Genomic DNA, 17,983 nt, shown 5'->3' with positions numbered 1-17,983 from the left:
GAGTGGCCGATATTGGAGTTTTCACTTTCTTATTAAGTCTCAATGAGAAATATTTTAGAGGAATGTTCGTGGTGTTTGGTGTTCTAAGCCCCCACCGTCGCCTTCCTAATGGTTATGGTTAGGGTTAAGGTTAGGTTTAGGTGCATTGAAGTTGATGGTCGCAGCGCTGCCTTGAAGTCGACGTTGGGGGCTTAAAAGAACATCGAGCAATTTTCGTTGCTCACATTTTCCCCAAGAGATATGTAGCATATGTAAGTTTTATTGACTTGTATGTCTCACTTACTTGACGTAGCCGTGCCATGCCATTTCAGTCCATCTCTCTACTCATTATATCATAAAGGTTTTTTTTATGGGAGGGTATTAGACAACAACTCTGTAACAATACAAAAATGTGAGAGCTTATTTGAGCAGTTTATTTGAGTTAGCAGTACCAGTTTCAGAGTAGGGAATCCAACTTCAGGGGGCATTTACAGATGGCATTTCCGACTGGGAACTCAGAAATTACGACCCAGTTTAACTGGACCGCAGCGCCAGCGCCACAGCTCTGCTCTCTGACAGGACAGGATATCCACTAGTCACTAGTGAAATGACAGTGTGACAGGCCAGTGGTGAAATGGCTGCAGCCAGCCATTCAGCATGTCTAACACAGAAATGCACCGAGCATTCTGCAGAGTTGATCCCTGGCTATCTTCCATAGACCACTGAAGCACTTTAATTTTCCCGACTGCCAGATCAACACCAGCTTTATTATTCCAACTTTATTTCATGGTTGGGATTAAAACTGCTGTGCTATGATTGGTCTTTTACGATTTTAAGACCTCACGCTGGCTATAATAAACGGTTATATATCTGTTTCTCATTCTGTTTGTTGGCATGAGGAAAATTCATACAGAAGATTTCAGCTGAGCTCAGTGGGAGCACTTGATGTTCAAAAGGGCAATAAATTCCCCATGCCATCTTCCATCACCCTCAGCACCATCCTCACCCCCTCGGGTCATCAAAGCTATTTTTCAATGCCTTTATCCTCATTATCAAATCAAATTAGCATGATCTTTGAACCATAGGGTTATGGGGACATTTGCAGCATTCACTGCCTGTTTTATTAGTTATTTATTCATTGGCAGTCTGTGGATGGATGGATGGATGGATGGATGGCAGTCTGTTGAAGCTCCTCCTGCCTCAGCTGTTTATGACTTTGAACACAGTGTGCGATTTGTGAAGAAAGCTGTGGGGGGGGGGATTTTGATCATGCAAAACAAATCAAATACCCCTTCCAATACCATCATGGATATAGAGCTTCTCGGCCAGCCATGCCCAAAAACTTATTTATGAACTTCAATATCCCATGGACAATAATCTCAAAAGGAAATAGCACAACGTGGTTTCAACGTAAATAACAGAGCATTCAAGAAAATATTTTTTAATCCAAACCACCATCTTTTTATAAACTTAACAAGTTGTTTTGGTGCCTAAACTTAACAGTCATCGCAGCATGACACTCACTTTTTCTGTCTAAAAACTCCACTACCATGGCCCCTAAAAGGAGCGTCATCTGGGGGTGCCTGTAGCCGACCCACAGTCACCTATCGGCGGCTAAACAACTGCTGCTGGTAGCCGGCGTCCTGGAGCTCTGTAGAGGCTAAATACAACCAGCAACTGATGCTAAGATTTTATCCTTCTATGGCACCATAGACTGTTCACGTTACAGCGCTTTACTTAGTTTATAATACTTCTATTTTAGGTATATAATATATGGTCTATTGGTGAAGTAGCATTGATCACTTTGGGGTGGGGATACATTTTGTCCCCACCGGGGATAAAAATAATTCAGCAGAAGCATCCCCCCCAGGAAAATTGCACCCTGCCCTTTAGAGCTGGGCAATTTATCGATATTATATTGATATCGTGATATGAGACTAGATATCGTCTTAGATTTTGGATATGGTAATATGGCATAAGTGTTGTCTTTTCCTGGTTTTAAAGGCTGCATTACAGTAAAGTGATGTCATTTTCTGAACTTACCAGACTGTTGTAACTGTTCTATCATTTGCCTTTACCCATTTAGTCATATCCACATTACTGATGATTATTTATCAAAGATCTTATTGTGTCAATATTTTGTGAAAGCACTAATAGTCAACACTACAATATAGTTGTGGTATCGATATCGAGGTATTTGGTCAAAAATATCGTGATATTTGATTTTCTCCATTATCGGCCAGCCCTACTGCCCTTAAATATTTTTCTTTCGGTCTTCTCCTGATGTGTTCATCGATAGCTGCCGATCTTGGTATCGTCTGTGGTCAGTCTGTACTTCCTGGAGTGGACGGATGTGTTCAAGCCGGTGAAGTCTGGCTTCAACTGCCACGACCGCAGCCTGAGCCTTCCCTACATCGACCCCAACCGCGAGGTCATCCCCCTCCTGATGCTGCTCAGCCTGGCCTTCGCCGGACCCGCCATCACGGTAAGGATCCATTGCAAGAGTCAGCTCTTATCCCCCGTAGCAGTACTCACATTAACAGTAACAACATTATCTTTCCAGTTTTTTATTTGTATCTTATTCTCTGGCACCTGATGCCTCAGTTTTCTATGAAAATGAACTTTATAATAATCACATGTGCGTACACAGAGGCCCACCTGGAGTACAGTTTTTTTCCCAGTGGGTCGGCCTATGGCATCAAACACACTGATGCTTAAACACAAACACTTATGAATCCAGCCAGTACAGTGTTCATCAGATCAGATTCTGCAGACTTCAGCCTTCATGTTTCATCTGGATTTCAGGCTCTCCTCTGAAGCTCAGCAATGAATGATTTCCTTATTCAAACTGCAGGGCATGTTCACAGTAAGCTGTTTTTTTGTGGGGAAATCACTCGCTAAAACTACATTTTGTGCTGACAAAAAAATCAGGCTTAGCTTTAAATACTTATATCTCCTAACTGACTTTTTCTGTCAGCTGAGAGTAACAGCACAGCCAGTATACTGACTGGGAATGCACCGAATCCAGATTTTTGGGGTTCGCCCAAAAACCGAATCCACTGGTTAAGATTCTGCCGAAACTGAATACCGAATCTTACTCCCATCCTCAGTCCATTAACACAGTAAACACATTAATGAAGTAAACAACGTGCACAGCAGTGTATTTTTAATTCGGTGTGCGGTTAGCAAAGCTGGCAATGGTCGTCTGGTTATCACCAGTTTTTAGCTGGGAATTTTCTTTGCCGTACCTGAAGTTGCTGCATTTTGGCTGCTGTCTGTAGATTCCTTCGTGCACAACTCGTATTCTTTCGGATGTTTCATACCAAATGTTGTAACAGCGGCCATGTTGTGTGTTGTTTAGGGTCCTTGCCAACACGAGACAAATAGGCATTGCAGATTGAACATGTAGCTGGACTTGAATGGCCTTCTTTTGACTGAAAGTACTGCCAAACAACAACTTTTTCGCTCACGAGTTCCATTTCCACTTCCTCACAGCCTACTGCATTGAACGCTCCACCTACGTAAACACCTTCCTGTAATCAACGGCGGCGTCATTATATCGACCAGCGTAGTGCAAGCGTAGGGTTCGGTGGAAAAAAATTCAAAGGTCAAAAAGACCAATATTCGGCCTGGATTCGGTGCATTCCTAATACCGACACACAAAGGTGTGAAGTTTGAAAAAAAGCCATAGAACTACAGTAAAATCCTACAAAATTCATATTAATGTAATAATTTCTTGCTGCCTTAGCTTTGATTGATTGAGTCCTCCAGCCCTGCAGGGCTTCCTCTCAGGCAGTTCAGCCTCTATACTCAGGGCAAAGAATTATTCCATGAGTGCATGCTTGTAACTGAAGGCAACATAGATATAATGAGACATAACTTAGACAAAAATAAGCATTGGAAAAGAGAGGGGGCATCTTGAGTGGAAATTACACCCTTAGGTACACCAAAGGCCCTGGGCCAGAATCAAATTTGGGACATTACAATCACATGGTGATGGACCAGTGGAAGTCAGTGGGATGGCATGCTCTCTGGTTGAATTACAGTGTCAGATAGCGCTTGCAAATTCCAAAACCTAAAACTAACCATAACCATCCCAGTGTTTTTTTTAAAACATCGGTTACACTTTACTTGAAAGTACATAAGAGTGACATGACACTCTCATGAACGTGTCATAAAACATTATAAACAAGTCATGAACGTTTATGACATAACGATTTTGTCATTAAGTGTCATTTGTTTTTTGTCATGACAAGTTAGGGTTAGGGTTAGGGTTAGGGTTCATGTGTCATGACAGTGTCATGTCACTCTTATGTAGATGCCTTCAAGTAAAGTGTTACCAAAACATCAACTCTGTGCGCTCTTCACAAGCTAAACACACACTTGAGTGTCTTCCAAAACGCTTGCTATCTGAAGCCGAGACAGAGCTGTCTCTGCAACATGCTGAGGGAAAACTCCACTCCAACATCCCTTTAAGCTGCCTCTAATATCAGTCAGACAGGCTTTTTTTTGTATTAGATCTTTTTCACCCTCAGACATCAGTAGAATCAGACTCCTCATATCAGCTGATAACACATTCTTCCTGAGACTCGTGCAGCAGAAGAAGGCCCGAGGCGTCCCTGTCCTCGCGTGCTGAACAGCGTTCGAGACTGTCACTGGATGTTAGAGCCGCCGCCGCCGCCGCCGCCGCCGCCACCGTCACCACCGCCCTCAAGGCTTATGGGAGAACGAGTTTGACTTCAGTTCAAGTTATTCTAACTCTGTGTATTTATGTTTTTTTTTTAAACTGCTGAAATAAAAAAGACCAGAGTTGTCACTTTAACAGCGTTCAGTAAGTGACTGGAGGACTGAGCTTTTTACTTTACGTTCTTCTAAAACTTTTGTATTATTTGTCAATCCACGCAATCCACAAGGCAGGCTACGTGTGATTGGCTGTTGAAATATATCCTTCCCAAACCCACTCACTTTGTTGGACAATAAATGGACCTCGGGTGGGTTCAACACGTCACTATTAGAGAGAGAATGCAATTCAGATGTACTTTTAAAAAAAAAGACTATTAGGAAGTACAAACATAACTCAACTACGCTTAATTTTTTGGGACCATAAATTCAAAAGAATTTCCCAAGACTTTTTTGGGATTGACTTCTGTAGGTCATTTGGTGCTGATCGTAGAGTGTTTTAGTCAGTCAGCAGTCAGCTGAACATGCAACTATGTGAAATGTTTCTTCAGGCAGACATCCAGTTCAGTATATATGAGGAATAAAACATGAATCATAAATGAATATTTACTTGGTTCTTTTTAAGAGGCATCTAAGGAATTAGAATGATTTAAAAATGACGGACTTGTGGGATTAAGCTTTGCCCAAAATTCTACTTCTGATTCAGACATTGCAAGCCTTTGCTGAGTTAAATTCAACCCAAAAATTGGAGCAAGTGTTTGCAATGATTGCAATACTTTGTTACACAGGACACTGTGGGACTGTGGTGATGGATTGATGTTTAGCCATGCACTCCAAGACATAAATCCGTAAAACAACAGAAGAAGTTCTGGCAGCTCATTACCTGGACTTTGCCCCGTAATTAAAAACAGAAACAGGAGAGTTTGGGTGTTATTATGGTCCAGATGGTTTATTTTTTTACACACAGTAACACGCACTGGCAGTTAAACAGTGAAACATTCCAAATGTGATGGACTCTCAATAGCAATCCCTGGTAATTTCTGTAAATAAAACGAAAATAATCCGATTCCAAAAAGAGAAAACAGCTGTTTCTCCTTTGCAAGAGACAGATATGGTATACATTTCCCAGATAAGCCCTGGTTTAATAGTGAGACTCAGAAATACAGTGTGCCCGTTTCAGTATTATGCAGATCCCTCCTCTAAGGATTCCTAATCCATCTCTCTGGCCATCACTTGAGCTGCCTTCCTCTTTCTTCTCTCCATCTATGTGATGGGGGCCCAGGCACAAAGACCCAAAGCATGAGGAGAGAGGATGTGATGTAAAGGTTGGGAAACAAGGCGAGGGGTGTAACGGGGCAGGGTTGTGCGAAGGGATGGGTCTCGAGAACCGGTTCTATTAAGGAACTATTCCAAATAAAAACCAGGAAATGAATAAGGTCCGAGCTCATCGATACTGCTATGGAGACTAGTGGATCATATGACGTTGTGTCTGAAAATAGATACGTGCGCGAACCGGAACAATTGTTTACGAGCACAGTGTGTGCGTCAAAGTCAAAGTATCTTTATTAGTTTCCTCAAGGAGAAATTCATTTTGGACACTGGGAGAAATTGCTGCAAGAGTTACACACAGAGACACACAACAAGCCCAGGGTTAAAACAATTAAAAGACAAATGTACAGTAAACATTTGGGCTACTCAAAGAGCTGAAGACCATGGGTAAAGACTAGCCCCCGCCCCCCCACCTCAAATCATTCAAGGCATAGTCGGACTGGCTACGGAGAGCAGCTCTCTGTGGGCCGCTTCATCAATGACCGAGACAGAAGAAATCAGTCACAGACTCACAGTGTTTGCAATAAAAGCAATAATAGTTCCGGTAAGATTAAGAATCTGTTGTCTTGTCTTTCCACCAAATAATAGAAAAGTATTTATAATGGTATTGATAAAGACTCGGATCGTTAAGTCTCGAAAATGGTATCAACATCAATAAAAATGAACGACCTCCCATCCCTGGTTGTGCGGCGGGGCGAGTAATAACGAAACGTCACATTTGTGTGATGTCCCGTTGTGTTCTTTAACCCCCCAACGTAGCAAAAGTAGACTTTAGAGACCCCCCCCCCACACACACACACAAAGCCTAAACACACTACCCCTTTTCAAAATGTATGGAGAGACCTGCTTGTCTGAACGCGGCCTAAACCCTATGGTGTGCTGTACAGGGCAAACATTATTGAGACAACCCTTTATATTAGATTAGATTTAAATTAGATTCAACTTTACTGTCTTTGTGCAGAGTACAAGTACAAAGACAACGAAATGCAGTTTGCGTCCAACCAGAAGTGCAAAAAAAGCAGAAAAGTGCAATGCGATATACAAAGTATAAACAGATGGTGCATAGGCAGGACAAGAAATATATTGCAGTGTTTTAAGAGCAGAATAAATATGGCTATGTAATATGAACAGTGTATGAACAGATATGTGTAATGTAGAAGCAGTGACATTATACTAGTGGTAAGAATAATATAGATATACTGTATGCAGTGTATTAGCAGAATATATAATAAGAAAAACAGAATAAATATGAATATACTGAATGAACCATATAGACAGATATGTACAGTATGTACAGATATGTGCAATGTAGTAGCAGTGACATTATACTAGTAGTAAGAATAATATAGAGATAGAGATATGCATTGTATTAACAGAATATATAATAAGAAAAACAGAATCAATATGGATATTCAGTATGAACCATATAGAAAGATATGTACAGTATGTACAGCTATGTGCAGTGTGGTAACATTATAAGAATAGTATGAATAAGTGTATATGCAGGATGAATAGTATGTAGAGCAGTAGAATATGGTTATGTATAGTTACTATGTATATGTATATATAGGATATTCTGTTGAACACCATATATTTTTTTTTAAATGTTTACACTTTGAAAAGTGAACTACACATTTTTGAATTCTATCTCAAACTGTTGCACAAGTTGCACCCTTTTTACAAAACAAAGGTGTGGATTTAGAGGCTGATTGGTGTCATTGGCGTTCGTTAAAGATCTAAGATGTTGGGGGTAGGGGAGTGGATTATTTACACTACCGTATTATTAATCTTATAGTAGTTGCTTCTCTCTCCCCTCTATTCAACACTATGGACATGTGTGCACACATTTTTCTCCAGAGTCCTGTGGTTGGAGTTAGATGCTCTGCAGATAGCCAGGTACCCCACTGCAACGCCATCTGTCACTTGGCTTTAACCAGAGATCAGAGAGCCATAGATAGGCCAAGCTGTGGGACTTCCCCCCACATCACACAATTTAATTTATTAGTCATAGTTCTATTATCTTTATTGTTACTATAATTGCCACTGTTCATCGTGTCATTCCATTATACCCACTGCTATAATTATTATGAGTCATATTTGTTGTAGTGAGGCATTATACACTCCTTACATTATTATAGACTCCTGTTACGATTTCACAGTATAAATAAAATTGAATTGAATTGAATCAAACAGCCAAGCCCAAGCCAAAAATACAAATAACACACACAATGATCACACAAAACAACATACTAGCAAAAGGCCAAAGTGTATCCTGCCTCTCACCTCAGTGCATGCTGGAATAAGCTGCCCTGTGTGACCCTGCACAGGAAAAATCAGATGTGGAAATATGCATGTAAAAAGATGAGGAGACATGTCTGCCCTCACTGCCAGTGGAAACCATGGCCTTCCCCCCCGCCCCACCTCACTTGTGCATGCTAACCCGCGTGTTGTGTTTGGTGTTCGCAGATAATGATTGGAGAGGCCATCTTGTTCTGCTGTCTGTCTCGGAGGAAGAGTGGCGGCGGGGTCGAGGCCAACATCAACGCCGCCGGCTGCAACTTCAACTCCTTCATACGCAGAGCTGTTCGCTTCGTTGGTACGCCAGGTCTCGCTTTCTTTCTACACACTGGCCTGACAGCATGGGGGCTGACTGACGACATGACTCACATTTAACAACATGTAGGCAAAGGATCTCTGTATGTGTGTGTGTGTGTGTGTGTGTGTGTGTGTGTGTGTGCATTCTTGTGTGTGTGCAATATAGCTAACTAAAGCAGGCCTCAGTATACTCTGCAGAGTGATAAACTACAATGTGTTCTACAGTTAATCGGCGCTGGTTGCTCTTCAGAGTCGTTTTACATTATTTGGTAAATCCCAAATTTGCGAGCGAGCTTCCTTGTTTTCTTTCTGACATATCTGTACGCTGACTACAGAACAGAGAAAGTGATTTGGCACGCATAGTGGGACTAAGACATTTTCTTTTTTTTCTGATCTTTGAGTTAAAGTGAGTCAAGTTTTTGGTATTGCACTGCCAGGCTTCGATGGTGATTGCAAGAACAACATGCATCTTTATTGAAGTGAATTAGCGAGGAATCACCGTCATGCATGAGTCATACATCAATAATAGCTTAATTCTACGCATGATTCACGATGATGAAGATACAGAATAATTATTAAGCATATCGTCGCTCATCACATCCTCTGTCCTCAGGCATTCACGCTTTCGGTCTTTGTGCCACGGCCCTCATCACTGACATCCTCCAACTGATGACGGGCTACCCGACACCCTACTTCCTCACCGTGTGCAAACCCAACTACACCACGCTCAACGTCAGCTGTGAGCAGAACCCCTACATCTTGGAGGACATCTGCTCGGGGGCCGACCCCGCAGCAATCATCCAGGGCAGGTAGGGAGACTCCTGCTGACAGAGTCAGGGAGCCCCACTGGTTGGGACGGTCCAAGAAGGGCTGTAGTCAAGTCCACCTTTATCCAGTCCAAGACTAGGACTAGTTCTATTATTTGCCTTTACCCAATAAATCATTATATCCACATTACTGATGATTTTTTTATCACAAATCTCATTGTGTGAATATGTTGTGAAAGCAACAATAGTCAACCCTACAATATCGTCGCAATATCTATGTATTTGGTCAAAAATATTGTAATATTTGATTTATCTCCATATCCTCCAGCCCTAGTTTTAAGTCCAAGTCAAGGCCGAGTCCAAATGAGAGACAATCATGACCGAGACAAAAAAAAAAAAAGGAATTCTGAAAATGATTGATACTGGCGTATACCAGGCAACCATTGCCAATGCCTGTTCTAGATGGATTATGAATTAAACTAATAACTGCTTTCTGAAAAAGCACACTTCATCAGTGGGTTTGTTTTGAGGGAGAAAGTTACTTTTGCAAAAATAATATAGTCCTGGACTCGGTCGAGACCTACTAGAATATTTGGCGAGTCCAAGTCTGGACTCAAGGGTTAAGTTTGTATTTAACAGAAGCACTTTACCTAAAGCACACTGTGATGCATTGCAAGCCCATTATGAGCAAAATAATATCAGACAAGAAAACAAGTAATCTTTGGCCAGGCAGACAGAGGTCTTTACTTGAAACGCGGGCCTTTATTTGAAATGATTTCATTCTTTTTAATCAATCCAGTTTTATTTATTATTATTATTATTATTATTATTATTATTATTATTATTATTATTATTATTATTATTATTATTATTATTAAGTTGTATTACAGTGGCAGGAATTGACAGAATAAGCTCTTTCTAAGTCTCAACTGCCAAAACACTCTTCGCCCGTGATGTCACTGATCAAGTAAGCCAGCCCAGTTTATCATCTGTGCTGCCCATTGGTGCTGCCTGAAGCAAGCACAGCCCGCCCGGTGGCTTGTTTGAATTTGGTTGACCAATCACAACAGAGCAGGCCAGCTGACCAATCAGAGCAGACTGGGCTTTTCAGTAAGGCGGTCCCAGAGATCAGAGTGTTTTAGGCAGAGGCGCTGCAGCAATGGGCAGTATATGAGAAACATAATCTGTTTTTTGAACATCAAAGCATGTAAGGCTATTCTAGTAGACCCCAAGAGTACAAATGTTATGCTGAAAAGGAGTGTAACAGGGGCTCTTTAAGTCATCACCATCGAGTGTGTTTGCAGCCCTGTCCGTTCTGAACCTGGGCATGAGGATATGTTTGACCCATGTAGTTTGGGCTGCAGACTATAGGTCTAAATATAACCCACTGCCCCAGGCATAGACACTGTCTTGTGGCATCTTTAGCTTCAGTCTAGTGTGCAGAGCAGCATGACAAGCTGTTTTGCAGCAGGGGTTGGGCACCAGGGGTATTACTAACCTATTTTAACAGCAGAAGCTGAAGGATCTACTGACTCATAAAAAAAACAAAAAAAACGCCATAGTTAAGCGCTCCCTTGAGCGAGACAAAATAGTGCATTTCCCTAGAAGGAAATTTCTTGGAACCTTTTGAACTAAGGAACATTATCAGCTTTTTTTGGCCTCAGGAATTTAGTTTCTGAGCATACAGTTCCTGGAGCAAAAAGTCCCCACAACAGGGGTAGTACTTTCCAGTGGCCCTGGATGTAAGCCGTCAGCCGTCAAACGGTCTGGCAAAAACGCAGGTCTTTCCATTCATTTTGAATGGTGGTTGTGTGTTAAGGCTATGGCGGGGTTTGACACGGGAGTGCAACACCACATGGTGGCCAATCATGTAACCGGAGATCAGAATTGTTGTTGGGTTTTGAAACAGGAAACATCACTGCCTCTATCGCTGCCACAAGACAATTTTAAAACACAAAACCCAAGCACTGTGAACTGCCCGGGAGTTTGTGTAATAGCTGAATAATTCCTGCAGCAACAAAGCACTCGCTATGTCTCGCTTAATACACATATTAATGGTTGGAGGATTGAGTATCCAGAGTTGTCATACGTAGGTCATTGGGTCGGAGCTGGAGAAACTGGGCCACAGGTTCACTTTCTTTATGTAGCACAGAGTCCCGCTCCCACTGCTACACCGCAGTATAGGGCCGCAGACATGTTAAGTTGGGTCTAGAACCTCAATTCCGTGACCATTCTCTGGCTAAGATGTTTTGATGATTGATTAGACTTCTATGGACCTTTTTTTTATAAAAAATCAATACCCCACGTCCCTCCCAGAAGTTCAGGGATTTTTGGCTAAAGGGCCAAATCCAAGATGGCCACCGGTGCAAAGTGTTATGTTATGTAATGAAAATGTACATTTAAAGCTATAGTGCGTAGTTTCTGTCCCCCCACCATGAGGAATTCCAAGTAATGACAACAAAACTGTCGGCGCATCCACATGATAGAAGCCTTCCGTTTTTTTATTTTTTCATGAATGTTTTGCACACTAATACTTACAATATATTTTAGATGTTGTGTATACATTTGTGTATGCCCTTTTGTTGTGGTTTTTTTATATAAGCCGTTACAGGTTTCTACCACATCCTCACATGTGTTGTTGTATTTTTTCAATGTAAGATGTTCTGTGTTCTGTGAAACACATAAACTAAACTAAAATGAAAAGTTAGCTTTTGAACCAGAGCACCTAGAATCATGTATGATATATACACTTTTTTGTATAAGTCGACCAAAAGGAATCCAATTCTGACATCAGGTTCATTTTGAATTTTGCCCCTCCGCAAAAAATCCCGGAATTTTTGGGAGAGACCTTGGGGCTTATTTTCTTTTTTTTTTTTTTCATAAAAGGTCCATAGAAGTCAAATCAATAATCATAGCATCTTGGCCAGAAAATGGTCACGGAAATGATGTTCAGTGGCGTCAGATAAAGATATTACAACAACTACTGCATTGGGGGGTTTGAGGTATCTCATTATGCTTGTGTTTTGTTTGACTGTGGTTAAACCCTCTCTCCGCCTCCTGTTGACTCATACATGCACATGTGAACGTTGGCTGAGTCTATTTCTGTTCTTTCACCTCTTGCAGAAAATCCTTCCCATCACAGCACGCTACCCTCGCATCCTTTGCCGCTGTCTATGTTTCGGTGAGTAATAGTCTGAGCCCACGCAAACACTTAAACCTTCTCATCCTTCAGTGAAGCGCCTCAGATACAGTAGAAGCCAAGCACTGAGTGGTGGATGGTGGAATTAGCCAAGATTAACTTTTCAGGATGGCTCTTTCCTCCGCGCTATTTTTGCTTCACTGTGTCAAATCCACACTCTCTCTAAAATGTCTACTTTTCAGGAGAAGTACAAAGACAGGGTGGCCCATCTGATCGATACAGATACCACATCCTGCGTTGCAGCACGGCAAGACTCAAAAACAGCTTTTACCCAGCTGCTGTCGGACTACTAAACTCACCTAAACACCACTAAACTGTGCTTTACTATGCAAATGTGCAGTACTATTTAAGTGCAATACACCAAATAGTGTAACGCAGGGATCTTCAACAGGGCGTCCTCAGAGTCACTGCAAGGGGGCCTCCATAATATTATTATTTTTCTTTTTTTATTAAAATGTCTTAACATGAATCCAACATATTAGCAAATATAAATCCCCACTGATGACAGGCTTAGTGGCCTGTAGGTAAGGTAGTCACTGAGGCCATCCACAGACACAGTTCATCCTGAGGATTCACTGTGCCACATGTATGATATAACATTTTATAAATGTTTTATAAAATCATGCGGACAAATACTATTTGAATAGCTTAGTATTCTATGCACTAAAAATGTGTGTATATATATATATATATATAAGGTTTTAGGCCCCTCACTCGTTATTGTAGGCCCAGTTTAACATGTTGTGTAACTTAATTTTGTACAATATACTGTATATATATAGTATATAGTGTGTGTGTGTGTGTGTGTGTGTGTGTGGGGGGATCCTTGGCTTAAAAAATGTTTAATACCAGGAAGGGATTATGGAATAGCACAGAGCTATAATCAGAAGGACAATAAAAAAAATAAATCAGACATTGTGTCATGTGTCCACAGATGTACTTCAACAGCACTTTGACAGACTCATCCAAGCTGCTCAAGCCCCTACTGGTCTTCTCCTTCATTATCTGTGCCATCATTTGTGGCCTGACCCGCATTATTCAGTACAAGAACCACGCCATCGACGTCTACCTGGGCTTCCTGCTGGGAGGAGCCATTGCTGTCTACCTGGTAGGGGCCAGTCCCATCAACAGCCTCCTTTCCAATGGTTCCCTGTTCAAAGGGCCTGTCTGGAGATTGTTTCTATCTCTGAGTTCAAGAGCAGCGGTCCTCCATAATGGAAGTCATTGGGGTTTATCAGTTGGAGGGCCTGATATCACATCAAGCCATCAAATAGTTGCTGAGATTTTTCAGTCTGGACCAAAGTAGTGAACCAACCAACACACAGACATTGCCCGCAAACTGAGTTTCTAAATTTGAATAGTCAAAGTCGTTTGGAGTTCACTATTATGTAATTCTTGGCTATTTTCTTCCATTGAGAGAAAAGACTTGCATTGAAAACTGATGTTAGGTCTTAATTTTAGAAAAGCATAATCCGGTAAATTCGTAAATAAAATGTTAAACCCAATGGCTTCTGTTTGGTTAAACCCATCACATACACACAATTTAACGTATTCCACAGCAAAAACATACAACGTATTCTATAAACTCAAGGTTTTCTTTATCTGTTTGAAATGCTTTGACAAAGAACTCATCAAGGTATCAAGCAAAATAAGCATTAAATAATTAATGTTGCACTGAAGATAATGTTTCTCTGTTTCTCTGCTGCCAGGGGTTGTATGCAGTCGGAAACTTTCAGTCTAGTGAGGAGGCCAGTGTCAGTCCCCCTCCGATGCTACACCGCCCCCCCTGCTCTTTGCCCCACATCAGCCAGGAGGCCGTACTCCACCACCTTCAAATGAAAGCCAGCATGGCAGGGGAGCCCGGCATGCCCACCTCCCACTCTGAGGGTCTCCTCCACCGAGGCCTTCCACTGCAGAGGCCTGACGACTGTCTGCAGCGTTCCAGGGCAGATGTGGAAGTGATCTCCCCCCGCAGCCCCCACAGCAAAGACGCCATAGCGACCTTCAGCCACACGCTTCCTCGGGTCCACACCCCCCAGGCCATGGCAGCGTACGAGGAAGCAGCCAGACGTCACGCTGCAACCCTCCACCATGCCTCCATGGACTCCAGCCGCTCGAAGCAGCTTCTGTCTCAATGGAAAAGTAAGAACAACAACCACAAATGCTCCCTGCAGATCCCAGACTCCTTCTCGTCCTCCGTGGACTCGTCCTCGGGCCAGTCCTCGCAGCATCCTCACCACCACGGCAGCATGGAGCTCCGATCCAGCTCCGAGCCATCGGCTACGGGCCTGAACGGAGGCTTCGATGCTCACGCGTACATGTCCAAACTGGCCACAGGTGCCAGCACCACCCTGCCCAGCAACTGCAGCGGCATCACCGGAGGGGCCAGGATATCCATGCAGTCCAGACCTGGGTCTTCACAGCTAGTTCACATACCAGAGGAAGCCCATGAGAATTACAACCCCACCTCCCCGAGGACGGGGGGAGAAGGGGGAAGCGAGGGGATGTCGACAATAAATAGCACAGTTCAGGCAAACTGGCAACGGGCGGCAGAGAAGACCGCAGCCTGCAAGACTAACGATAGTGGGCACAACAGCCAGCCACGACTCATGCAAGTCATCGCTCTTTCCAAGCAGCAGGGCCTGCTACAGACCCATTCCAAGAGCTTAGACGAGGGCAGCGTGGGCTGCAGCACCATTGGGAGCTGCCAGGGCTCTGCTCGCTACAGGGCACTAACTGACCAAGACCACACCAGCATCACAGGGCCGAGCTCGTTGGGCAGCACCACAGGCAGTATTTCAGGGAGTACCGGAGCAATTGTCAGAGTAGAGGCCCACCCTGAAAACAGACCGGTGATCCAAGCGCCGTCCACAGATGGGAGCGGATCATGGAGGTGGCGTTCCCTGGACCACGGCACTGGGGCTGGTGGAGGTACAGGGACCAGTGGAGCAGGAGGAGGAGTTGGGAGTTTGAAGCAGTCCTTTGAGCTCAACGATCTAAACCGAGACTCGGAAAGCCCCGACTCGACACGTGAAGGGTCCATTGACAGGAAGCGAGGCAATCACATCGTTACCACCACCGCCACCGTTAGCACCCCGCCCATAGTGACTGTTCACACCCAGAACAATGGCCAGTCAGAGCAGAGGCTCCACCCGCAGGGGCTTTCCACCATAAGGGTCACTCCGGGGGATGGTGGCGGTTCTGGATCTGGAGGAGGCGGTGGTGGAGGAGGAGGAGGTGGAGAGAGCGCATCAGAAACCCCCTCCGTCGCTTCCAGTCGGGAGTCCACGCTGCGGAGAAAAGGCAATAGTATCATCCTGATTCCAGAGCGAGCCAACAGCCCAGATAACGCCCGCAACATTTTCTACAAAGGAACGTCCATAACTCCTGTTTTCAAGGACTAACGTACAGAATAACTGGAAACTTTGGAGAAGATGGAGCTAATAATGCAAGACAGCTGGATTTTTCAGTGAACCCCATATCTGTGACAAAGTCAGTATTACCTGCCACTGTATATATCATAATAAGGTTTTATCCAGCATGAGATTTTTTTTGTACGTGTTAACACTAAATCACAACCTTTTAAGTGTTGTAGAAATAATCACTGTGTACTTTTGTGGTCACTCCTTAAGAAACCTATTGTAATGTCCATGATGTGCCAGTGCTTTGGGGACAGGAGAACCTTTTATAAACAGTTCCGTATGTTTTGGATATAAATCATCAGAAAAAAAGAAAGTAGCACAGTAACTGTAGCAAACTACAGCAAACTAAGTGTATTGTAGCTGTGGAGCCAGCGTTTACTCCCATGCACTGAAAATACTGTGTATGTTTGAAAAGGGTGCTACACCTGAAAATGCTATTTACTATACGACATACTGTATCATTTGAATAGATAAAGAATGAATTATTTTAGAGTAAGCAACAATGACATTCATATGTGACAGAGATATGTTTTGTATTTTGTCTCTTTTCTGTACAGATACCACATACTCAACAGAATACTGTTTGGAACCATAAGTGTGCTTAGCATTCCTTCTGTAGCGATGAAGTCAAATATGCTGTGACTTGCACTGAAATATGCGTTTACTATACCTTGTAAAGTGTGAACCCTGACCTTATCTTTATATCCTGTACTTACATGTGGATGTCCATGCCAATCCCATATATACAGCACAAAAAAAGCAGCAAAACAGTGGAATATTGTGCTTATTTAGACCACAAGATAAAAAGTACATTTCCAACACTCAATGCAATAGTTGACCTTATGCCAACCCAAGGTTTCAATCTGCTTACAAGCGCTTTCTTTTTAGCTATCAAGTCAACATTTTGAGAAATACACTTGCTGCTGTCAAAGCTACAACCAAATTCTAACATTAACAGTGTCACAAAGTGGGGTTAGGGTTGGGGGGGTTAGGGTTATTGTTAGGGTTGGGGGTTCTGAAATAAAAGATTGACAATTTGAGCACTTCTAGGGCTTGCATGGGCATAGAACTCTCCCAGTTGAGTCACAAATAAGAGAACAACCGCCATATCAAACCAAAAGATGATTCAGATGGCAAGCAAACATATTTCCCAAAATGTTGCTGTGTTTCCTAAACCATATTTTTCTCAGCAAAACTTTTAAATCATTTTAGATCTTTGTTCTTTATAAGCGGAACGCTCGGTAAAGCACTGTGCTCACCATCAAAAATCAAACTTGATTTGTTGTACAGGTACTACATGTAGCATTTTTCAACAGCAATATACAATATTACTGTTGAATTGTAATACCTCAGTGTGACTCTCATCATCAAATGAAAACCTTTTTTGGGATCTTTGGCTTTGCTGCCCAGGATAAGTATGTAACAGGTGATTTTTGCTGGGTTTAGCACTTCCTCCACCATCTGCCGCGCGCGCTGGAAAGACAGCACCTCCTTCCAGTGTTGCGCCATAAAGTCATTTCCCTTTGTGCCATAAAGCAACCAGCAGATTTTCTAACGAATCCAACCCAGAGTATCAAATGTAGAGGCCAGTAGAGGCTGCCAGCTCTCTGAGAGACCGTTTGGTTTCTTTATGCTGATAGTAGTCTCACCTGAATATGTTTTAATTTTTTACATGAATACTAAGTACAAACAGGATAGTGACTGTTGTTTACAGTGGTTTACATTAGAGTGCATATCATTAATTAGTATCTCAGTGGTTAAATGAGCACCGCTGGATATAAATTAAATTTGATACTAATCGTGTTGGCACCAATCGTGCCATGAAATTGTTTTGCCAGAGTGACTATATGACAACATTTGCCAAAGCTAGAATTTTTCATTGAAAAAAAGAATATAAATCATCAGATGTAATTTTCTCTATTTGTATAGCACGCCTGCATTATAATGTACATGGTTTATTATATAGCCCAGTTTGCATGGTCACTTTTCTATACTGCATATCACAATATTTT

At 42.5% G+C, this 17,983-nt stretch overlaps 1 protein-coding gene across 1 annotated transcript in view; it reads left to right on the top strand.

The window, feature by feature from the left end:
• Window positions 1-16,921, top strand: part of plppr4b (phospholipid phosphatase related 4b) — a 33,957-nt gene extending 17,036 nt beyond the window's left edge. The window contains exons 2-7 of the mRNA XM_028569594.1: window positions 2,279-2,464; window positions 8,455-8,584; window positions 9,197-9,392; window positions 12,474-12,531; window positions 13,484-13,657; window positions 14,259-16,921. Coding sequence (XP_028425395.1) covers window positions 2,279-2,464; window positions 8,455-8,584; window positions 9,197-9,392; window positions 12,474-12,531; window positions 13,484-13,657; window positions 14,259-15,953 — 2,439 coding nt within the window. The 3' untranslated portion in view covers window positions 15,954-16,921. The remainder of the gene's footprint in view (window positions 1-2,278; window positions 2,465-8,454; window positions 8,585-9,196; window positions 9,393-12,473; window positions 12,532-13,483; window positions 13,658-14,258) is intronic.
• The last annotated feature ends 1,062 nt before the right edge of the window (window positions 16,922-17,983 follow it).

Source organism: Perca flavescens, chromosome 22, assembly GCF_004354835.1.
Source record: "Perca flavescens isolate YP-PL-M2 chromosome 22, PFLA_1.0, whole genome shotgun sequence".
Lineage (NCBI taxonomy): Eukaryota > Metazoa > Chordata > Actinopteri > Perciformes > Percidae > Perca > Perca flavescens.
This window is presented reverse-complemented; position numbering and strand designations above follow the sequence as displayed.